At 45.4% G+C, this 24,049-nt stretch overlaps 1 protein-coding gene across 1 annotated transcript in view; it reads right to left on the bottom strand.

The window, feature by feature from the left end:
• LOC138580226 (centrosome-associated protein CEP250-like) overlaps positions 1–24,049 on the bottom strand; it is a 1,782,457-nt gene that overhangs the window by 586,531 nt on the left and 1,171,877 nt on the right. Inside the window, exon 20 of the mRNA XM_069650593.1 lies at positions 12,005–12,184. Within this exon, the coding sequence (XP_069506694.1) occupies positions 12,005–12,184 (180 nt within the window). The remainder of the gene's footprint in view (positions 1–12,004; positions 12,185–24,049) is intronic.

Genomic DNA, 24,049 nt, shown 5'->3' with positions numbered 1-24,049 from the left:
TAATCCTGCCTGAGTGAAGATGGAGTCTGAGTTAAGTTTGAGTTATTTGGGAAGGATGTTGATGGAAATGAGAGAGGATAAGAAGACAGCAAGAAAGGAAACCATTTCACTTGGTGTTAAGATGGAGGAATCGAACAGTTTGGTACGCAAGTCTTCTGAGACAACAGTGCCATCAATCTTGAGTAGGGATGTTGAGGGCGAACCCACAGTTTTGTATCCTGAACAAGGAGTAGAAGTGCAGAAGAGTTTTCCAGTGTTTAACTCAGGGAATATGTTTGGTGACAATACCCTTGGCTCCTTCCAGAGAGGTTTGGAAGGGATTTAAGAAAATATAAGTAATTTTTGATGCAGTGTGAACTGCACTTTATGTGTAGACCAGAATCTTTCCCCACGGACACTTCTAGGGTGGCATTTTTTATTTCTTACTTAAGAGGAGAAGCTGCAGCTTGGTCTGTGCCCTTGGTGCAAAAGGGGACTTTAGAGTTAAACAATTGGATTCAGTTTAAGACTGAGTTTGCTAAGATGTTTGACAGGAGGACATCTTCTCACAATGTGGATGGAGAGCTGCTGGAGTTGTGACAGGGAAGCAGGGAGATAGTGGCTTATAGAACTCTGTTCAGGGCTCTTGTTCAAGATAGTGGTTGGCCTGAGGAAAAAAGGGCCTCTCTTTTATAGGGGATAATGTGAGGACCTAAAGGACGCTCTGGCAGCAATAGTGGCGAGAACAACCTTTAGCAAGGATTTAATTTCCCTGGTAATGCAACCAGATGTCAGATTAGCAGAAAGAAGGTCAGAGAAAAGAGTTTTCCAGAGAGTCCAGTTTGGAGTAGGAGGGAACAAACTAAAGGGGCCCAGGTTGCTAGGGAGTTAAGGAGGCCTGTAAGAAAAAGTCAGACTAGACAGCCTCTTACCAAGAAGGAAACTGACAGGAGACTTAAGGAGAACCTTTGTTTATATTGTGGGGATAGTACCCATTTTGTGGGCAGATTTCCACGCACCCCAAGATGATTTCTGCCATTTTCTGGAAGAGGTCCGCTGGTGGCGATCACTATTCAGACTGCAATGCCACATATATCACTCAATGTATCAGTTACGCTCACCTGGTATCCACAGGGACGCCACCCAGCTGGGTTACTCGCTGGTATGCTTCTCAGCTTTGCCCTGATGTGGTCTGCGAGGAAGGTTCTGCCTGAAAATACAGGAGGACTGTGTTCAAGACTGACCGACTGGGGTAAGGATCCTCCCTCCACCCCTGTATGCTTTCAGTCCCTCTGGCGCCCTCTCCTCACCTTGTGGTAGAATTAGGCGTGCTCTCAGTCCTGCCTTCTTTGCAGGGGCGCGTTGTCGTTCATGGGCGAGTGCGGTCCAGTTACTTCACTGACGCTGGCCCGTTTGATATTGTTCAGGTAGGTCTTATTGCTGTTCTTTAGTTTTGTTGCTATCCTGCATGCCTTTCTTTGTTTAAAATGTGTCTTTTCTCTCCCTTAGGTATGCAGAGCTTCAGTGCAGTGAACTGGCTTGGTTGAGCTCCGCTGGTAAATGATGGCGCATTAAGAGCGCTATGCGCAGCACTGCAAAGTCTTGCCTTTGCTAACCTGTGTCTTCCTTCCTTGTAGGTCGCGGTGTTCTTCAGCGCAAGTGGAATGTCCGGAGTGGTGCCAGCCGAGAGGCGACCAGCCAGGTAAGCCTTTTGAGCAGTTCGTAATTTGTAAATGTCTCTAGAGCTTTCTTTAATGTTGCCTCCATCTTCCTCTTTCAGGTCGTTCTGTCCGGGAGGCATGCAGATTCGAGGAAGCTGTTCTCAGTAGCTGCAAGTGTTTAAAGATGAAGACTGCAGGTAAGATGCTGCTGCTAATGATGTTCCTTTTGTCTCCTTGCCGGTTCTGCTTCTCCGAGGTTCGAGGGAATAGCTGGACACGGTGAGCGTCACGTTGCAAGCTGCAAAGTAACACAAAGCATGTTCTGCAGTCAGGGTGTGGTTTATATAGCCCAGGTAAAGTAGTACCAGGGAAAGTAGTTCCAGGCCTGCACACCCAAAACACTAGAACGCATAGCTTGGTTCTTAGGAACCAAGCTATGTGGATGCCTCCATGTTGGCCGACAATATAATAAAGTAATTCCCAAGCACATTGTTGTTCATGGTGTATGAGCCTGGTGTCATAGGCGCCAGGACTGCCCCCATGAGGGCTTTTGAAGAGGATGCCAGGCTCTAGAGGCCCGAGTCTGGACTCCACCTGGCCAATGGGTTTGCCAGAGGGGGTTTTGGGCGAGGGTCGTGACGGTATCCCTATTTTGGGAAGGTAAGCTTAGGTGTGGAGGTCCATGTGTTACATACTCTGGTGCAACAGGGAACTTTATGGATTTGACATTAGCTAGTAGACTAGGGGCCCCAGTACTTAACAAGGAAGTTCCAGAGCAAGTGAGAGCTGTGGATGGTACACAACGTACATCAGGGCCAATCACTCATACGACCATGCACTTGGGGATGAAAATTGCTGAAGGGCATAGCGAGGAAGTAACCTTTAACTTATTGATGCACCGCGATTGCAAATCATTCTAGGAATGCCGTGGTTGACCCTACACAATCCTATGATAGATTGGAGAAAAAGAACCATAGAATTTAAGTCAGAGCTATGTCGAGAGCAATGTATTGTGGAGGTGAAGAAATGGTTGCAACAAGAAGCTGAGGAGGTATTGGGGTTGTGTTTGGCAGGAGGTGCAGTGGTGGAGCATGTTGTAGGAGCAATAGCATTAGTTTTGCCTGAATGTTATAGGGGATTTGAAGATGTGAACAGGAAGTGAGCTAACTCCCTCTGCATCGTCCATATGACTGTCAGATAGATTTGGAGGATGGGGCAGATTCCTTGCGACAGAATGTATGCCTTGACTGAAAAGGAAAATGAGCACCCGAAGGAATACCTTGTGCAGAATTTGGCTTTATCCGACACTCACAGTCTGCAGCAACGTCTCTCTTATTTTGTGTGCCTAAAAAGGATAAAAGCTTGAGGATATGCATCGATTAACGAGCCCTAAATAAGATCATGATCTAAAATCGCCATCTGCTACCACTGACATCAGTGATGCTGGACAGGATTCAGAGAGCCAGAGAATGTATGCTGCTGGATCTTAGAGGGGCATTCCATTGGGTGAGTATAAGAGAGGGAGGCGAGTGGAAGACTTAATTTAGAACTCGCATCAGCTGCTTTTGACCTGGTAGATCACCAAACACTCACCACCCACCTCACCCATGCAGCCCATTTCTCTAATCAAGCAGCATCCTGGATCACTTCCTTCCTTGAAGGAAGAGCCATGAAGGTCTACTCCGACACAGCCAACGCAGATCCTACCACTATAAACTGCGGTGTCCCCCAAGGATCTTGTACAGCCCCCACCCTCTATAACCTCTTCACAAAACCCCTATTCGACCTACTTGACTCCATGGGTGTTGCATATACAAACTATGCAGACGACACTCAAGTACTTTTACCCCTATCTGGACTCTATCACCAAGACGCCACGGCCCTTCACAACATCTATGCCACTATCCAAGCTTGGATGGCAATCAATGGCCTCTGTCTTAACGGGGAGAAGACTGAAATTCTCATCCTGGGCCAGACAAACACATTATTGAAACTAAGCCCCCAATACAACAACTTCAACATAGACAACTCAACCATCTCCGTATCACCCTCTGTCAAGACTCTAGGTGTTCACATTGATGCAAATCTATCGATGAACAAACAAGTCAGCGCCATAGCCTCTGCATCAGCACCAAACTCATCAATGCCATTAAACCCTACTTATCCACCCCCAACCGCTTGGCCATAGCTAGAGCAACTATAGGAGCCAAACTCGATTATTGCAACGCCCTTCTAGCTGGCACCTCTGCCAAAAACATTCACAGACTGCAAACCACACAAAACAATGCCCTCCGAGCCACCATGAGCATCCCTAGAAGAGACCATATATCCCATGCCAAACGTGAAGCACGGTGGCTCCAGGTCAAAGCCCGTATTACTCTGAAAATCCTCACCATCACTCACAGGTGCATCAACAAAACCGCTCCAGCATACCTATCTGAAGCAATATCAAGGACCACATCCACTCGCCCCACCAGAGCTCAGTACACCAACCAGCTACCGCATAAAGAGAGCCACAGCGGGAGGTCTAGGCTTCTCCTATATTGCACCGAAACTCTGGAACTCACTCCCTGCCACCCTTAGAGCTGAAACTTCCATCTCTGTCTTCCGCAACAACCTCAAGGCCACTCTCCTCAACTAGCAAGTGGAGGACTGCCTCCTCCACTTCTGCCATGTATATTGTAATATAACACAAATGTAATATGACTATATTGTAACATGTATATATACTGCTAATGAATATGTAACTATATTGCAACCTGTATATATATTGCTAATGACCATGTAACTAAGCTTTGTACTGTACCAAGTGCCACAATGTCCTCGGGCTGTTGTGCGCTATATAAATACGAATAAAACAAACAAAACAAGTAATGCCATTTTTCCTTTGTAATGCACCGGCAGCGTTTACATTTTTCATCAATGAGGTGCTCTGTGAAATCCTAGAGGTTTTTGTAGTAGTCTACATTGATGATATTCTAATTTTTTTTAAGGGAGCTAGGCCAGCATGAAGAACATGTCCGGAAGGTATTAATCAAGTTGAGGGAAATCCTCTGTTTACCCCAAGCTCGATAAAAGCCATTGCCACGCGTCCCGAGTCGAATTGTTGGGATTTTTATGTCTCCTGAAGGTCTAGAGATGGATTCGACAAAGATGAAGGTGGTGAAAGAGATGCCGAAAACCCTCTAATGTGAAGGAAATACAAAGTTTCATTGGATTTGCCAATTTTCATCGCTGCTTCATTTGTGATTTTCCGCAAGTTGTGGCTACCATTAGCAGACTGCCGAAGAATGGGGTCAAACTCAAGTGGAGCGTGAAGCGGAGCAGGCGTTCAGATTTTTGAAGGAGAAATTCATCACAGGACCAATCCTTACTCCAGTCGGATGTAGAGCAGCCTTTTTTGTGGAGGCAGATGTCTCAGATGTAACCACAGGCGCGGTTCTGTCTCAACAACATCGGGAGACAGGGCAGGTTCACCCAGTGGCAGTCTTTTTGAAAAAACAGTTTTCTCCGGCAGAGAAAAACAACACCATTTCAGATTGCGAACTTTCAGCAATCAAGACAGGATTCACGGAATGGATGCATTACCGTTTGGGAGCCCGATATCGAGTGACTGTGCTCACGGATCACAGGAATGTAACTTTTTCTACGATCTGCAAAGACATTGATGCCCAAGACAGCTGCGTTGGTCTTTATTTTTTGTTGGATACGACTTTATAATTACGTCTAAACCGGGACGACAGAATGGGAAGGCTGATGCCTTGTCTTTTCCCAGACATTTAAAGAATGATTCAAGTATACCAATGCCTTTGTTAGAAGAAAGACATTTCGTTGTTGGAGAGGTGCAGAAGGCTAAATATGTTCGCGAGCAAATTCTACAGCAGATGTCGGCAGAGCAGCATTTGGAATGGGAAGAAAAGGATCAGGTCTGACTCATCAAGGGGGGTCTGCCCTATGTAGATGCAAGATTGTATCTGCCGTCCGAGGATTTAAGCGAGGAAGCCCTGAAGGCTTGTCACTATTTACCATTAGCCGGACATCCAGGATTTAGGAAGACACTCGAATTGCTACAAAGATAATTTTGGTGGAAATGAATGCATGAAGACACCGAAAATTACATCAACCAGTGTGAAGTTTGTGTCGGAGCAAAGTCGGATTATCAGAAACCAGCCAGGTTGCTTGTTCCTCTGCCTGTGCCTCCTCGTCCCTGGTACATGGTTTCCATGGATTAGATTGTGGATCTGCCGCCTGACAAGGGTTGTTCAACCATCTTGGTAGTGGTGGACGTTTTCTCTAAGGCCAGTCATTTTATTCCAATCAAGGGGGCCGCTACAGCTATATCTTTGGCGCGAGCTTTCTTGCAGAATGTTGTGAAACTTCATGGGTTGCCAAGCCAGGTGATTCGGATCGAGGAACTCCATTTGTCTCCAAGTTCTGGCAAACTTTCTGCAAATAATTGAAAACTGAGATTGATTTGACTACCAGGTATCATCCAGAGGCTAATGGTCAGACTGAGAGGGTAAATCAGGTTCTAGAAAAGTATATTCAGTGTTATCCGTGTTCAGATCAAAGTTGGCTGAGTAGCTATGGTTAACTGAATTCTGTTATAATAACAAGGCAAAAGATTGCACTTCCATGTCACCCTTTTTTGTGAATCAGGGGTTATCACCAGAGGTTTCTGAGAGGGGTGCTGTTGGAAGAGGTAGACGTTCCTGCTGTAGAGAGTAGACTCCAAGCTATGGGTCAACAGACGTAGAGTAGCTCCTGAATATTGAGTTGGAGAGCTGGTATAGTTATCAACCAAGAACATTGCATTAAAAGCGAAGAACAAGTTTAGTTGTCGCTTCATCGGACCATTTAAGATGGAACAAGTCATCACACCCGTTTCAGTTAAGTTGGAGATGCTGTAAGGTTTAAAGGTGCACCCCACTTTTCACGTTAGTCTGTTAAAGGCAAGTAGGGAAGACACAAGGTTATAGGGGTACCGGGTCTGGTGTTTTCTGATGAGAATGAATATGAATTACAAGCCATATTAGATTCTAGAGTAGTTCGAGGAAGACTGTAGAATCTGTTGGATTGGAAGGGATATGGTCCGGAGAAGAGATCTTGGGCGGGTGTCGAGAATGTACATGCCCCCCAGGTTTGTTAGAAGGTTCCATTGCCTTAGACCCGAGAAACCAGGCCCTGGGACAGGACATTACATTGTGTGGAAGGTACTGTCAGGGTTCCCCATCATTCACTGGTAATACGGAGAGTAAGGGTGTCTAAGGCAGGGGCTGGAAGTAAGGAGCGTGTTATTCATTAAGTCTGTGGGCAGCAGGGTGGTATGTCTTTTCTGTACACAGTATTATACCTTAATTCTCTTTGTAGAAAACTAGTGTTATCCCAAAGACAAGATGAAGACTGTGATACCCAGCACCGATTAGCCTTGAGCTAGTGTGAGCTAGTTTATAATCTTCTTAAAGATTCTAAACAGCCTTTCATTCAACTTGATCCCAGAGCAGGTCACATCAGTTTGAGCTCCTGAAAATTAAATCACAGGAAGAAACCCAAAGAACTTCCAAGGCAATTTCCAGTTTGAGTTGTTTCTGAGTACTTAAGCCATTAACCAGAGAAGATCTGAAAATAAGAGCTTCGGTGTAACTCAAAGAAAATACATTTCAGGAAAAGCTTCAGTTGAGGGTCGAGCAGAGAAAGAAAGTCAAGCCAACTTATGCTACAATAAGCTAAGTGAACTCTTTCAAGAGGAAGAAGTTTTGAATACAGAAACTGATGTATACATGTGTAAATATACTGTTTTAAGTTAGCTGCAGAAGTAAACAGTGAGCGTTAGGAAGATTAGCCATCTTTCCTTAAGTTGCGCACAAGAAATGTCTTTGATAAGATCAAGTATGTGTGTAGTCTGGCAAGTGAGAAGTACGCATGCATTGAAAATCTGATAACAGAGACTCTCGGGTGTTTACCTTACTAAATTTCCAGAGTACAAGACTGTTTATATCTGTCATGATGCCTACCCCAGGGCATCAGGACCAAGGCCCTCAGCTCCGGGAGCAGGCATCCAGACATTTGTTTAAACCTCAGCAGCCCCGGCAAGGGGCTGTCTGGGTTCAGTTCTGGCGCCTTAGGCGCCAGGCTCATCATAGCAATCAGTCCTGGCGCCATAGGCGCCAGGCTCATAGACTCTACTTACCTGATGCAGACCATGCTGCAAAAGAGTCCAAGCCTACATGAGGCCTTGATGGGACTATTTTGTTACAGGGACTATTTTTTACTCGGGCGTGGCTCTAGAGAACTTCTTACCTGGAACTACTTTGGAGGCTATTTAAACCACACCCGAACAGCAGCACATGCTTCGCGTTATTCTGCATCCAGCAGCGTGACGCTCACCGTGTCTGCAGCCAGCATCCAGTCTTCTGCCACGCCCGCCTCGAATTCGGAGCTCCTAGAATAAAGAAGAAGAAAAGGACAAGGTTAGAAAACAAACTTATTTCAAATTCCTCACCTAATTCCGGAACCATTTCATCTCCGGACCTGGAAAGTACATCAGTCCTGCACGCGTCGCTTCACCAGCTCCAGCACGGCGCCATACTCACCAGTTCTCACAGCATCTTTCGATCCGGCACTGTCTCCATCATTTCTTCGCCGTAATCCGGCACCTAGGGGACACAAGAAAAACAAGGTGAGCCAAGGGAATCAACAAATACAACCTCTTACCACCATAGACTTGCCTGATTTGCCACCAGTGGTATTATTCCATAACTCTCCACATTTTCATATGCCGCATCTGTAAAGAGGGAGAAAAACAACACGTTAACGCATGCAATAGTTACCGGACAGCGTTGGGTAACACAGACTCTTACCTGAATGCCAGCAGCAGCTACGAGACCTTCTTCTCACAAACTCAGTTGCAACTTAAGGAAGGAAGGGGACAAGAGTGAACATCGGGCACATTGAACTCTTTGAACTTGATACTTACCAATCCCGCCAGGGACTTCAGAGTCAATACTTACTGGAACTCTCCCAACGCCTTCAAACCAGTGAAGTAACTGGTATCTACGCGCCCCTGCAAGACACGCAGGATGGAGAGCTCATCTTTTACAAACATAAGGTGAGGTTACTAAGGGGATATCGGAGCCGATTAGTGGGGGAGAGCGAACACAGTTGGGAGGCCATCACTAATAACCCACAGGTGGTTAATCCCTGTCTCCACTTGCAGGAAAATACTTCTTCGGGTCCAGCAGACAAGACTAGCCAGGCCTGTCCAGACAGTCATCTCTGCACTACGCATCACGTTGAAGGAGACCGCAGCTGTCCGGGTCCGATCGACACCCCTGTGGGGTCCAGGTGAGCGTAACAATATCTAGAGCATTATGCATGCGTAACACTACTAATTTATGTGTGGAAGCGATCGGTCAATCCTTACTAGTGTGCGCGTGTAAGCTTCAAGACGCTCTTTGCTTCTGAACTGTGTGCGGAAGCATAGCACCAAAGGCCTTTCCTGAGAAAAAGGCCCTTGCAAATGGACTAGTGCGTGACGCAAGTATTTCCCGGAAGCCGCATCCTGGGGAGAAAAGAAGTTTGTCTACCAAGTCCAGCGCTACGGGGCAGTGTATGAGTTCCGTGGCTCCTATCCCATTAGGAAAGTTATTTCTCGTGTGGTTTTGACTCCCAACGTCATTTAAGTTTGTTCGTTTATTTTATTTATATGGCGCACCCAACCCGAAGGTATCTGGGCGCCTTTCACAAGGAAGGTTACAAGTATATTTTCAGCTTGGTTGCAGACGATACAGTAGATAAGTAAGGCACGGGTCGCGTGCAGAGGGGTGTAATGTTTGTAAACGTAAAACAATTTTTTTGGGGGTGGGGGACATTTTCCAGTTAACCTTTTAAATATTAAGGTTTCGAGCTTTCTCACGTTTTAAATCTGAAGGGAAAGAAAGATTAAGAAAAGAACAAAGTAAGCTAAAAACAAGGATTCTAATTTTGAAAATTTGAAGACTAGTGCAAAAAGCAAAAAGGTGTGAGGAGAGTTGTGAGGTACATTTCAAGAAGTTTAGCAGCAACACAGTCTTTCAGCAATAAGGCAAAGGCTACAAGTACTGGGAAGGTTTCTAAGGACATTCATGCTGTAGTAAGGGCTGAGGTGAGAAAAGTGTTAATGATTTTCTGTGTTTATTTTTAGGTCAGAAGAACAATAGCCCACACAGAGAAGGTTCAAGGAGACACTGGCGACTACCAGAGACCCGTCTTTGTTATTTTATCTACTTCCCCTTGGGTTTGCCTGCCCAGCAATTGTTTTAAGAATTGTTTGGTGCACCATCTTAGGGGGTCTGGTGGGTAATACACACTCCCGCAGGAATGAAGAGCTGGGACCTGACTGCAATTCCTCAATGCCAGGGGTCCTGTGCCACTTTCCAGTGCAATGTCTTCTGAAGCGCGGTTTCGCCTGAAACGTGGTAGGCATTCTTCTGGACTTCCAGTGACTGGAAACCACTCATGAAAGTACCCTCAGTCGATAAAAGGACAGAGAAAGGGCACAACCTCCACCGTACGACGATCGTCCTTCAACCAAGCCTTGAAAGAGGCACAAACTAGCCAGTGCTGCAAAGATCTTGTGCTGGGCATCCAACTGATTGGGTGCATTCACCAGATCCATCTCTAGTTCTTTTCTTCAGTCACCAAGAAGCCCGATACTCACCTGTACACTTAAAGAAATCTTTATAGACCCTGCCACTGTACTCCCAGAATCGCCCTCGACTTTGTGAGACTCACCTAGTATAGGGTTGGACTTCCTAAGATTGGCTAAGCAGGGGTTAACTAAAGTTACACAAGTGTGTCTAAAGCTTGCATACTTGTTTCAGAAGTTTCTGCTACTTTTTATGTTACCTTAAAAATGTTCTAAAGTATTTTTATCCTTTGGCTATTGCAACTATTACTACTGTGTGATAGTAGTAACCATACTTAAAAGTTATGTCTTAGTGTATATAAAAGAAATATTTATATTTTATATAACTTCTAGTGTGTAAGTGTTTCCTTGAACTAAGTGTATGCTCTGAGTTCTGTGTGCCTCACTACAGCCCTCCTCCCTCCTAGACTAAGCCTGGCTGCCTGGCTGCTCAGCCACTGCTCTCAAACCTTTGGGGAGTTAAGGCTAAACCTAAGGGGTGTACACTAAAGGCGGCCTTTCTAAAGTCTTGTCCCAGCCTGGACTTTACAAAAAAAGAACTATCAACCTCCACGGGTGGAGCGAAGGGAGACTGGTCTAGTGGCTGTGGGGCAACATGACCCAAAATGACAATTAGAGCACCAAAGGGACAAGCGGTTTAAAATGTAAAGGAATACTGCTTTAATGTTACTGAGGATTCCCAGCCTCTCAAAGGGGAATATTCAATGAAAGATCCAATGCTGGAGAATACATAGGAATAAACATCCTTGTGTACAGGTGCGTTATAAATGCCACATCATGTAATATCAAACTTTACTGGAGAAGCTTCTCACACACCAGATAGAAGTACAAGAGCGCAACAGAAAAATGTAACTGATGCCAGGCAGGATGGCCTGGACGCCCTTTGGGCCTTAGTTACGCTTTATAAATTTTAAATATAAATATAATGAACTTTCTTTGTCGTGGCTAGTTAGTACCTTGCTGAAGAAACATCAATACTAGTTAATCACCAGCTCTGACTTTACTTCATCATGATTAACTGGGGCAAACGGGCAGGAACAATAGCAGGACACCCGGCATTACATTACTGCACAGAAGTGTGCCCCAAAACTAATTATGCAGCATTTTATGTGACACTTCTATTTTTTGTATGGGGGGCTGGGAGGAGTTCCTCAAATGTGCTCTTTCCTCCAAAGATCTAATCCAGTTGTCCTATGATCCTTCTGACCTCTCACACTTGCTTCAGCAGAACACAAACATCCAGTATGCTTTGCCTTGCTACGACACTGAAAATAATGACAACATTGCTAACCAAATAAGTACACACACACACACACACACACAGCGACGACGGGGGCTCACCCTGTCCACCAATACAAAGCCAGGCAACTTTCAATGTTTTGAAGGCCATCTTCTCAGGACGGGCACACAAAACTCCATTCACTCGGGCACACCTACACACAGACCCTCAACCAGCCTAAAGCAGCTTATAGGTCCCAACTGGGTCTGTCACTGTATACTTAGACAGCTCACACAGCTAGGCCATACCAAATTAGTGTTTTGTAAATTAAATGGAAGAGTAGAAAATACACTATTTTGGGGGCTTTGCACTGTGACCCAAAGGGCGATGGCACAAACATTATGGTACAATGCCATCTTATCTAGAGCAGACAATGGATCAATGACTTTTCATGTCTACCTTCTGATTCACTTGCTCTGCTTGCAAGAGCTCAGCTTCGCTCTTTGCCCGCAGAGTGGAGTTTGTCTGTCTCAACTCTTCCAGAGCTTCTTCATATCCTCTTGAAAGCTTGCTTTCGCACTGTTCCAATTGCATTCTGGCAGCTGCACGCTCTGTATCACACTGCTCCTGTAGAACGTCCTATGGCAAGTAGAGGAAGAATAGAAAGATAGATTAACTTTCAATCAATACAACCAGTGATTAAAACAGAGCTGGAGATCACAAGTTAAAAGGATCAAAATAGCTGAGAAGTATGCCTTGAAAACATTTAAAGAGACAGAAAGTGGGGTGACGAGCCAACCAAACAGGTAACAAACCAGTATGATTTCCAAAGGCATTCTATTGGCCAGAAAGGGGAATGACAAATGATTTTGCTTCTACAGGTTTCTGTACAACTGAAAAGTGATAGAGCCTCTCAGAACTATCAAAGCAAGGGATGTAGGGAATGAGTAAAGTACAGTGGTTCAGGCATTTCCCAGCAAACAAGTACTGGGATCCATTTGCGGTAATTGAGCCTTACACACACTGCCAGTCTCAAGCCACTCTTCATTACACCCCAGAAGGTACAGCCTAAGAGATGTAGCACAAAGCATACTTCTTCGCCACAAAACACAGTCTCAGGCATACAGCGCCCAAGAGTTTTCCTTCTCCAAAAAACACAGCATTAGTGACACAGCACCCTGCTCACTATTTGCAATCCATCCAGGGATATATCCAGTCTTTTTACTGCTGAAATTTCATAGCATATTTTTACAGCAATTTGTAGAGGTAATATGGGATGGGGAGTGTATGGAGGACTAGTAGTCGGGAGGAAGTCTCCCCCATCATTTTGGAGCAAAATCGCTCAAATAATTGCAGCGAAACAAAAAATGCTGTGACATTTCTTCTGTAAAACATGCTCATAATAGGAGTCCATCTTAAGCACAGGATTAAGCAGAGGACTGTCGGAAGCGGCCAGGTATCTGCGAGGCATAGAGCAGCTGGCGCAGCTTGACAAGCTCGACGTGCGTGGAGCGCGCAGTTCTAGCATGATGCCTTTCTCTTACGGCACTGGCGTTGCTGCGACACGGTGGAAACGCTGCAGATGCGGGGGTACCAGCCGGGAATTGTGATCCGAGGGTCCCGCTCGGCACCAAAGCAGTGGGGAGACCGCGCAGTGCCACTCAAGTGCTTAGACAGCAGAGGGCACCAGTCGTGTGATGCCGGCGGCGCTGACACCTCTCTGTGTGAAGAGGTAAGCTGTGTGGCCGCCACCTCGAGACCATAGAAAGTGAGCCAAGAAGCCTTCTTCCCCGCCGTGCCCCCTCTAGCCGCTTGCCCGCCCCTCCCCCATTTAAAGGGATTGTGCGGATTAGCGTGGGGGCAATCGCTGGGAGGGGAGGGAATTAGGACACCTCAGAGCTCCTCTAGACACCAGCTGCAGGAGTTGCGGGGGTGTTCCACAGCCAGAGTTCCGCTGAGGTGACAATCCTCACACCCTGTTTTGATGAGTGCAACCCTAGAGAGCTGCAAATAGTTAGCAGAATGTGCTTTCTTAGCGCATCTGCTGCAAGTGGCTGAAAATAAAGCTTTCCAGGGTCTAAAGAGGCCCAAGGGACTTACCTGTTGGGCATCAAAGAAGCTATTAAGACTCTTAGGATTCTGGTGACTGCAGATTGTAGAAATCTTTGAACCAGACAGAAGAGTTTTCCATAAACAATTTCCAAGAGATATTTTTTAGGAATCGGGAGAATACTCCCCCCCACATTTCATGAGGAGGTTTTTAAAAAAAATTAAAACTGCCCGAGATACATTTTTGTATGGTGCAAATGGAAGAGTATTAGCTCCCCGGATTAGTGCCGTTTGAAACACCCGTTGTGTTATCAACAGAAAAGTGTCTAAAAGTCTAAAACAGCACCAAAATGAAATTAAAACAAATGCGAAGCGGTCTAAGAAGCCAATCTATCCTTAAAGGAAAAAGGTCCCGAAGCCCAAATGGTGCCCAAAAAAACTTCTGTGAAGGTCCCAAAAGAAAACAACGAAAGAAGGAGATCAGTAAAAAACAGAACATCTTGGACACACAACAACAAAAAATATCAGGATTTTTTGCAGGAATAGGAGCCCAAGATAAAGGAAATGTTCAAGAAAAGGACAAGGACGAGACCAACAAACAAGTACCACGAGACTAAAATATGGAAGCAGAAGGGAAGGAAATAGAGCTGACTGAAATCAGTCAAGAACAACCTTCGCTGAATCATTTCTCGCTGGACAACAATGGATCTCTTAAAATTATGCAATTCAATAAGACAAAAATCCCTGGGTGCCAACCTTGATCAACAAAAAAGAGAGAGCCAAATGAGTAACCTCTCTAACACCAAACTTAGAAAGCTTCAATTATTTAGAATCCCAGCGGAGGAACAATGTAATAGAACTATCACCAGAGAGAGAACATATATCTGGCAAGAAGGTAGGCCCCTGCCCATGAAGATAACAGAAGTGCTTGAAAAGTTGACTTGTAGAATGGAAGCACTATACAACTTATGCACAGGCGTGGCCTCAGATCAACAGAGACTGTACTCACTGGTGATGAAATCAATTGTGAACAACGAGGACTCAACAAGAGTAACAATGCCACTTATGAAAAAAGTCCCACTAACAAAGAATTGGGAAGCAGTTAATCCAAAGGAAATAAATGGAAAAGCCGAAATGAACAGAAGCAATACTGAACAAGAACACGAGCAGAAAACTCCAGATGATAAAATAACTGAGTTAGATGACTCAAATAATTCCTGGGAAATACAAGACTCAGTGAACATTGCTGCCAGATCAGAAGAAGGCACAATTGGCGCATTGTACGCCGAAATTTCTATGATGGAAGCAACAACAACTGTTACAGTAAAAAACGCCCCACAAGTCCTAACAACACAAAAACATGAGTTAATTACAAAAAAGTCAGCCCAAACCCAGGAAAAACCCCACATAGAGGATAAGAAAGACACATAGAGTAACTTGCAATCGCCAACCCGATGGCACCATGAGAACAGTGTGTCTGAATGGTCCCCTAGACAAATGGATACAAATACAATATGTAAAGACAAGTACTCAAGCCCTCTGCAGCGAGCCATGAAAGATAGGAATTATAAATAATAAGGGATGTAATAATGAGATGAACAAAGAAGATCAAGAAAATGAAGAAGCAGCAGCAATTGGCCAGAAAATATCATTGGAAGAATATGTATCTACGGTTCGATGGGCCAATAGAACACACACACACACACACTTTCGGGAATGACTAACCATGCCACCAAAGTAGAAAAAAAGATTGAAACATGGCATCATGATCCCAATAAACAAAGAGAGGGGACAAATCGCATGGAAGATCAAACAAAAAATAGTGAGAAATGTAATCTGGCCGTTCGTCTAGATGAAGTAAATACATCGAATGAAAGTCCATTCCTAAATCTATCGGTCCTAGTGCAACTATGGTCAGCTATCCCAGGATTACGGATGATACAAAGCAGAGATATGACACAGATTAAGTTACCCAATCTTACCAGTGCGACAAATTGGGACATAATCCGTTTCACCTCATACACCGCAGTATCACTGCTTTGGGATAACGCACACGATCTGTATAGAGAAGGATTACAATTTACAGTTTGTAAAATGATCCCCGACGTCAAAAAGAATCATGATAGCCAAAATACAAAATATGTTACGTCAGCCTCAAGCTGTCAAGCTTTCACCTGGAACCCAATAAATAAGATATTTCCAGAAAGAAACATCCAGACGACCTCAAAGTGACCATTGCAGATCCCCAGCTGGAATACTAGAGGGTTCAAACATATAATAAAAGATACCTAGTCTCTCGATAAATTACATTCATGTGATATATTCATGCTCCAAGAGCTCTGGCTAGACTGCCCATTGTACATGGAGGGATACCACATATACCAGGAATTAGCCAGTAAAGGCATAAAGGGAAGACCATATGGAGGCCTAATAATTGGAGTAAGCCAGAAACTTGATTCCAATCGGATGATAATTAATCCCCAAAATAAAAATATACTGTAGAAATTAAACAAGTAATGGGATCTTTGTGGAACCTCCTGGTGATAAATGTGTACGCCCCCCCAAACTTGATAGAGCTAGAAGAGCTCAAGGACGGAATTGAAAGCGCACTTATAAACATTAATGCTAACCAAAAGGATCAAATGGTCATCGTAGGAGGAGACTTGAATGCAAGATGCTATGACACTAGAGAAGGCGCTGAATATGAAAATGTAAAGAAAAAGAGTGTTATGATCCAAATACATGGGAATAAAAAGGGTCAAGGGTGGATAACGACCCTGCGACAATGGGGCCTTTCAATGATGAATGGTAGGACCCGGGGTGATATACCCGGTGCTTACACTTGGAAGGGAAATAACAGCGAATCTACTCTCGACTACATCTTTGGGAATAATGAATGCCTAGAAAGGGCACAAAGCTTGACAATAACTCCTATGAGAAACAGCGATCATAAGATGTTAATATTAGAAATTAATAAACATCTACAAGAGAATCACTTAAGTGGATGCAAAAATATTGTTGTTAACCATGCACGAACAACTATTCGATGGATAGGAGCCAATTTGGGAAAAATCAAAAACGAGACCGAAATATTATGTAAAAAGCTACTCGGTGAAATAAAACATCGGTCAGTAGATGAAATCGAAAACAAGTTCTATGAACTGACCAAGAAAACAGGTGAAAACAAAATGAAACAACTGATGTTATGTAAGAAAAATCTTTAGACATATGAAGTGGCTGTCTGCGACGCAAAACGAGAAAAAAAACTACGAAAGATAAAGACTTTGGGGTTAAACTGCACCCAGTTCAATGAACAGAGAACGTTAATAAGAGGCTGTTACCAACGTTGGCTGCGAGACCATAAATACTCTATATTAAATCAAAACTGGCAGTCGATGATTAAAACATTAGCCAGTAAAAATACAAAGAGTATATGGGCGAAACTAGAGAAAGCCAAAGGAGACACGCACAAACAAATAGTGAATCCCATCCAAGGTAATACCCGAGTGACCTCCTTGCAACAAAAACAAAATAACAGTTTGGAAGCGCATCTCACAAACAGTAACGAAAAAATGGCTTATGCAGTTCGCTGTTGAGAATTTGAAAGCTGCGATCATAAATTTAAAAGACTCAAGAGCTCCGGGCCCTAACGGACTTGCAAAGATCATATTCAAACAAAATCCGAATTCATGGGCAGAGATACTGGCCCTCATTACGACCCTGGCGGATTTTTTCCGCCATCGACGGACTTTCCGGCCATGGCGCAAAGTCCCTTTACGCCATGGCGGATGGCGGACTTACCGCCCCATTCCGAGGTCGGCGGGGCGGTAAGTCCCCATTGACCCATTTACCCTTCCCCATTCCCATTTCGGCCCCATAGGGCTCAATGGGAGTGGGGAAGGAGTTAATTACGCCACCGTAAAATACGGTGGCGTAATTAACACCAAGGTCCCAGAGCGCCATGGATTTTTCCGCCCGCAAAAAGCGGGCGGAAAAATGACCATGGCGCTCCAGGAACTCGTAGTTGGCGGTAAGGGGTCCGCGCAGCTAACGCTGGCGCAGACCCCTTAGCGCCAGGGTCGTAATGAGGCCCACTGTGTGAATTGTTTAATAAAGTCTGTAAGACCCAACAAATACTAAAAACTTGGTCGTAGGCAATAATACTCCTGGTATACAAGAAAGGAGCACGGGAGTTACCTGAAAACTACAGATTGCTGTCCATGCTCGATGCCTCTGGAAAACTATTCACTTCTTTTGTATCCCAAAAGCTCCAAGAGTGGGCCAACAGTAAAGAGATACTACACTTCACACAAACAGGCTTTAGAGCGGGAGCGGGCACTACACATAATTTAAGGGTATTAGATTCATATATTGGTGATACACGCCATCTGAGAGGAAATACACTATATGTGATTTTCGTTGACTTCGCTGCCGCATTTGACAGCGTTGATCGTAAAAGATTATGGAATAAAATACAGAAGTGGGGATGTCCCAACTGGTTGATCACAATAGTAAAACAACTAAATCAAGGTACACAAGTTCGAGTACGACTTGATATAGACGGCAGCACCACAGCCCCTATTGATATCACACGCGGAGTCCGACAAGGATACCCGATGGCTGCGCTTCTCTACAATCTGTACATGGCAGATTTCCCAGATTGGCTTGCACCTGTGCATGGATGTTGCCCAAAACGAGGAGGGAAAGCTATACCATGCTTAATCTATGACGACTATCTGGTGCTAATGAACCATACATACCTTGGGATCAAAGAAATGTTCACATCTCTTATAAAATATGCAAAAGAAGAAAAACTAAAGATAAACATGGGAAAAACTGAAATTATGGCTTTCTCCACCAAAAAAGTCCCCCATTCAGATATGGCCACAGAAATAGGAACAATAGAATATGTGAACTCATATCCGTATCTTGGCCTAGACGTGAGTAATGACAGGGGTTACATAAACATAATTGAAAATAAACAAATAAAAGCAAAAAAATTAACAGAGTTAATTACAAAATTTGCAAGAGAAATGGCTGGGTTCTCAATAGAAGGAATTAAAATCCTTTATAAGCAATGTTTTAGTCCGATGATCTTATATGGGCTGGAGGCTCTAGCAATGGAAAAACTAGACTGGTTGGATGTACTGGAAGGCCAGTTTTGGAGAAGACTTCTCAAACTGAGCCCAAGTACACCAATACATCCGCCTTGAAGTAGGACTAAGAGCCTTAAAAAGTATGCTATGAATAAAGATTGGATCATTACATCTAAAAATACACTCATCCCCCTATGCAAACTATTGGGCTCATTAGACGACAGAACCAGAAGGAATGATGCATTTGAAAACATAAGTAATGGTGTATTTACTACAGTTAACTGGCACCCGTTGTATCACAAAAAGACTGCATACGTAATACTGAAACAAATATATACTAATAAGATCAAAGCTTGGGATTGGACTAAAAACTATGAACGTTTAGAACAACTAAAGAATTATCATTTAGTTTTCCAGGATAGTGCATACATGTCTACAATCAGAAACCTATCTAATAAGGTGCCCAAACCCTGCAGTCCGATACTTACGTCTAAGGATGAGAACCAACCAACTTACTTTATTATCAACGATGGGAGCACAACAAAAAATCCAGCCTGAGAAACCAACATGTAGACTATGCAAGAATCCCAATATCCAGGAATCACCACAACATGTTTTATTACAGTGCCCTGAATTGAGTACTGAATATATGACAAATCTAGGCCATTTGGTACACATTTTTTTTAAAACAATTTTTATTAGTTTTTCAATAAACAAATTTCAATCAACATTCCCGACAGTTCGGTTGCAGGCTTTATAACATTTGTTTACATTACTTTGTTACACTCTTCAGCCCCTTAATTCGAGCTTATTCCTATGTTCTCCGTTTGTCCTGTTTCAGGGGGCTCTACCCTTTCCGGGCTCTCAGCAGTGTCATGTTCGCTTAGGCTGGACTGGGTGGGTCCCAACAATGCAGCCACCAGTTGTCGCCATGCTATCAGAGGTCCCACTTCCTGTGCCTCCCCTCTGCCATTTGCTTCATACCAAACCACTGTTTCTGCCTCGGGCCATTTGAGGAGGTCATGCCACCATACTTCTATTCTTGGTCTGTGGCTTGTTTTCCAATTCATGGCTATTCTACGTTTAGCGAGAATGTAGGCCAAGTCCTTGAGCTTACTTACATGCCTCAAGTTACACGGTCTAGTGAATTCTCCCAGCATACATGCCCATACAGACTCAACATCCAGCTTTACACCTTTCTCAGTTAGGCGTTGGTTGACTTCCCCGCCAGAACCTTCCCACCTCCGGGCATGCCCAGAACATGTGGATAATCCCCGCATTCACCTCCCCACATTTGGGGCATGTCTGTATACTCATGTTCTCAAATTTGGCAATTCTATGGGGGCGGGGGGGTCATATATGCCCTATGGGTTATGTATAGTTGAATCTGCTGTAGTCTAGCGTTCCTGGACACACTTTTGTGGTACCTATGTGCCCTTTCCCATTGTCCATCTTGCATAGGTGTCCCCACTTCCTCCTCCCAATACAGTCTCAGCTGGGTCACTTCCTTGCCCACTCTAGACATCAACAGTTCGTAGATCTGGGATATTTCATGCCCTCCTTCCGAGATATCGTAGATTGTTTCTATTGCTGTATCAGGCTGTTCTGCTAGCGCTATTTCTGACCACGTTTCCTTCGTCCGTTTGACCACTCTGGTGTAAGTAATTTATTGCCTCGGGTGTAACCCAGTTTCATCGACTATTGTTTGAAATTCCAACGCTTTCCCCTCTTGCCTTATATCTCCCAGGGTTGCCAGGCCTACCTGTTCCCAGTATCTGCGGATCCCCTTTCGTAGTTGTTAATCCACCCCACGTAGCGTCACTGGTGGTGCCTGGGGGGAGCACGGGGTCAGGTTGCCCATGACTCAGCACGCTTTGTGCCACGTCTCCCAGCCCAGCTGCAACAGTCTAGAGCGCCCTTTTAGCTCTGATCTGGGTAGCCATATTAGTTCTTTCAAAAGGTAGGGGTCGTCTTTGTCCCGCAACAGTCTGGATTCCGCCATCGTGTCTTCCGACAGCCACCTAGCAACATATTGCAGCTGCCCCGCCAGATGGTACACCTCGTAGTTTGGCAGGTTTATTCCCCCTCTGTCATATGTGTTTTGCAATTTCCATAAGGCGATTCTATTCCTTGTGTTGTGCCACATGAAGCCTCTGCACAGGCTCTGGAGCTTAGCGAAAAAGCGTTTGGGCAGCCTATATGGGATGTTTACAAAGAAATGCAATAGCCTGGGCAAGACCACCATCTTCAGCAGCGCGGCCCTCCCCACCATAGCCAGGGGGAGCTTTGTCCAGAACCCCATACTGTTTTTGATATTTTCTATTGCTTTTGCAGTGTTATATTTGTCTAGTCTCATGTATAGCCCCTGGGGGGCGGCATAGTGTGAGTACTGTCTATCGTACAAGTGTTGTTGCCGCCATACATCCTGCAGGTGAAAGTCTCCCAGCAGGGCTTATAGGGCTCTGGCCGCAGGGGTAGGTCTGCCTAATTTCGTATCCGATCTGTTTATTTTGGGATTCAGCGCACAGTTAAAGTCCCCTCCCCATATGATGGCGCCTCCCAAGAGTGGGCTGATTTTGCTATATAGTGACTTGAGATAGGCTACCGTGTTCTCGTGAGGGGCATATGTGTTAATGATCATCAGATCTCTATTTTCTAGCATCCCTCTCATCACTACCAACCTCCCGTCCTGCTCCTCTGTGGCCTGCAACACCTGGAAGGGAACGTGTGGCGCTATGCAGGTGAGCACTCCCCTGGCATATGCCGAGTAGGTTACCCCCACAGTGGTTCCTCTCCACTTATTTATTTTTAAAAACCTCTAGTCTTTCTTTAGTAAGGTGGGTTTCCTGCAGCAGAGCGATGTCTATCCTTTGCCTTCTCAGGTACATCATGACCTTGTTCCTCTTCATAGAGCTGTTGAGACCCCGAACATTCCAGGTTACTATTCTGAGGTCCCCCATCTCCATCCATAACCCAACACAACTCCGTCCCATTTTGTCCTGTGCCCCCTATATTCTTTTATATGGATATAATCTTGTTCTCCAACTATGTTCACTGCAAACTTCCCAACTCTTCCCCCTCCCCCCTCCCTCTCAGTCCCCAACTGTTTCCAATCCCACAACTTCCAACCATCACCCTCCCCCTCACTCCCTCCAACTCCCCCAAACTGTTGCTCAGCTCCATATCTGTATCTCGGGCTACCCCGCATCTAGCCCTACTCTCGGTGCCACCCATATTCGGAATTCAGCAGGGGGATATCGCTCTAGCAGTGTCCCGGATATGCTAACTATTGGGGGGATGGTAGCGTGTCTCCCAGCATTTCTTCCTGCCCAGCACTACGAGCGCGTGCTATTACAGATGCTGTTACGTATCTATTAGTTTCTAGTGCCAGTTACTATATTCCAGTCCGAATGTCACATGCAAGCTTTACTTATCTCTTGTGTATCAAGCCTGTGCGTCCGCCCTGGCATGGCGAGGCTCTGGCTCACTTCTCAGTCGACTTCTCTTTTTGGGCTTCCATTACGGTCGGGCAATTCTTCGAATCCAGCCAGACAGTCACATCCTCGGGTGTCTCGAAAAATAACGCTTTGTTCCCGTGGAGCACTTTCATTTTCTCTGGGTAAAGTAGCATGTACTTGTAGTTTGCTTCCTTCTTTTCACTGTGGTGTAGTTCATGAATTGTCTTTGCACCCTGAGAGTGTAGTCAGGGTACGCAGTTAAGGAGGCTGATGCCCCGTTTATAGTTCCCCCTTTACGGAAGTGGTCTAGAACCTTCTCCCTATCTTTATAATTCAGGATCTTGGCAATGATGGGTCTTGGCGGGGCTCCTGGTGGTGGTCTTCTGGATAGGGCTCTGTGCGCCCTCTCAACTGCAAATCCCTGACTCAGGGCGCCTCCCGGAATCTCCTGTAGTAGCATGTTCTCCACATAGTTCGTTGGGTCAGCTCCTTTCTCTCCTTCAGGAAGTCCTATGATGCGTACATTGTTCCGGCGGGCCCGTCCCTCCGCCTCCTCGGCTCCATCTTCAAGGTTGCGCATCTGTTGTAGCACATGGATGTCATTCTTGTTGGTCGTGCTTGTGGTTATGTTGGTTTTCAATTCCTTCTCAAGTGTCCCTGTGTGCTCTGCCAACGCTCGCACATCCTGCCGCAGTAGATTGACATCTATGCTTACTGCATCTATTTTAGTTTCTAGTGCTGTTCTCAGATCCGAGATGGCAGTGTTCATTTTGCTCTCCCATGCTCCTTTCAGCTCGGAAATAGCGTCCAGTATCTGCTGGTTGTCGGCTGTTCATTTTCTCGCGTATCTTGCCTCTTTCCGCTGGCCCCCGGTGTGCCCTGTGGAGTTTTGGTGAAGTCTTCCAGGGTGAACTGCTTCCCTTTGCTTTTGGGCTTTTTAGATGCCATCTTCAGTTTGGCCACTTCCAGGTAATGGGGGTTATAATGGGGCTGTGGGCATCACTCCACTAGGTCCTTATGTGTGAGTGATCTGCCTTTTTGGTCTCATCGACTACTGCACTCGCCCCTTCGTACTCCTTGCGGTTCAATTGCTCTCTGTGCTAGCTCTTCTGGTGCAGCATGCTGTATGCCTTTCCGCTCTTCTGCTCACTGTCTGGAAGGTTATGTCTCCTTTTTGGCGTGTTTTCCGGTCGGTTCAGTCCTGGGTCCGCAGGTGCCTCTTGGAGCCCACCTATTTCCTGGCTTGCCTGGCCACACCCCCTTCAGGCTCTTCTCACACACTTTCCCATGGTCCCAGTATGTGTGCAGGGAACTTGTGTGTGCTCTGTTCTTTAGTGGCCCTGCGAGTGCTTGTTGTTGTCTCCTCCCCTGTGCTCGTGTCAAGGTGGCGTTATGTTTATATTTGCAGGTGCCTCTTGAGGGGCCCACCGATTCCCTGGCTCAGCTAGCCACCTCTCCTTCAAGCTCTTCTGGCAAACTTTCCCGTCGTCCCAGTATGTGTGCAGGGGCCTTGTGTGTACACTTTCATTGGTGGCCCGCCAGTGCTTTGCTGTGGCCCCCTCTCCTGCACCCGTGTCAAACTGGCTCTATATTTATAGCATTTCCTCTGGCCTGCCGCCCAGAGTCTGCCTTGCTGCAATCTGGGGGTTACCTTTGCGCTGCTCACAGTTCGTACTGTGTCACAGTGTAACTCTCAGCCCTCCCAGAAGTCTTCACATGTGCTTGTTACAGTAGCCTTTGTTTGGGAGCGTATCACTGCCTTTTCCACTGCGCCAGGCCAGCCTCTGATGTCCAGCGCAGGTCTCGCGCTACGGGCTAATCTCAATATTGTATCAGCCCGCAAAGCAGCCCTCTGCTCTGATTTTATTTGTGGCACAACAGGGGCGGGGCTCACAAGCGCA

The sequence above is a fragment of the Ambystoma mexicanum genome, chromosome 3p (genome assembly GCF_040938575.1).
Source record: "Ambystoma mexicanum isolate Mex_15411 chromosome 3p, UKY_AmexF1_1, whole genome shotgun sequence".
NCBI lineage: Eukaryota > Metazoa > Chordata > Amphibia > Caudata > Ambystomatidae > Ambystoma > Ambystoma mexicanum.
This window is presented reverse-complemented; position numbering and strand designations above follow the sequence as displayed.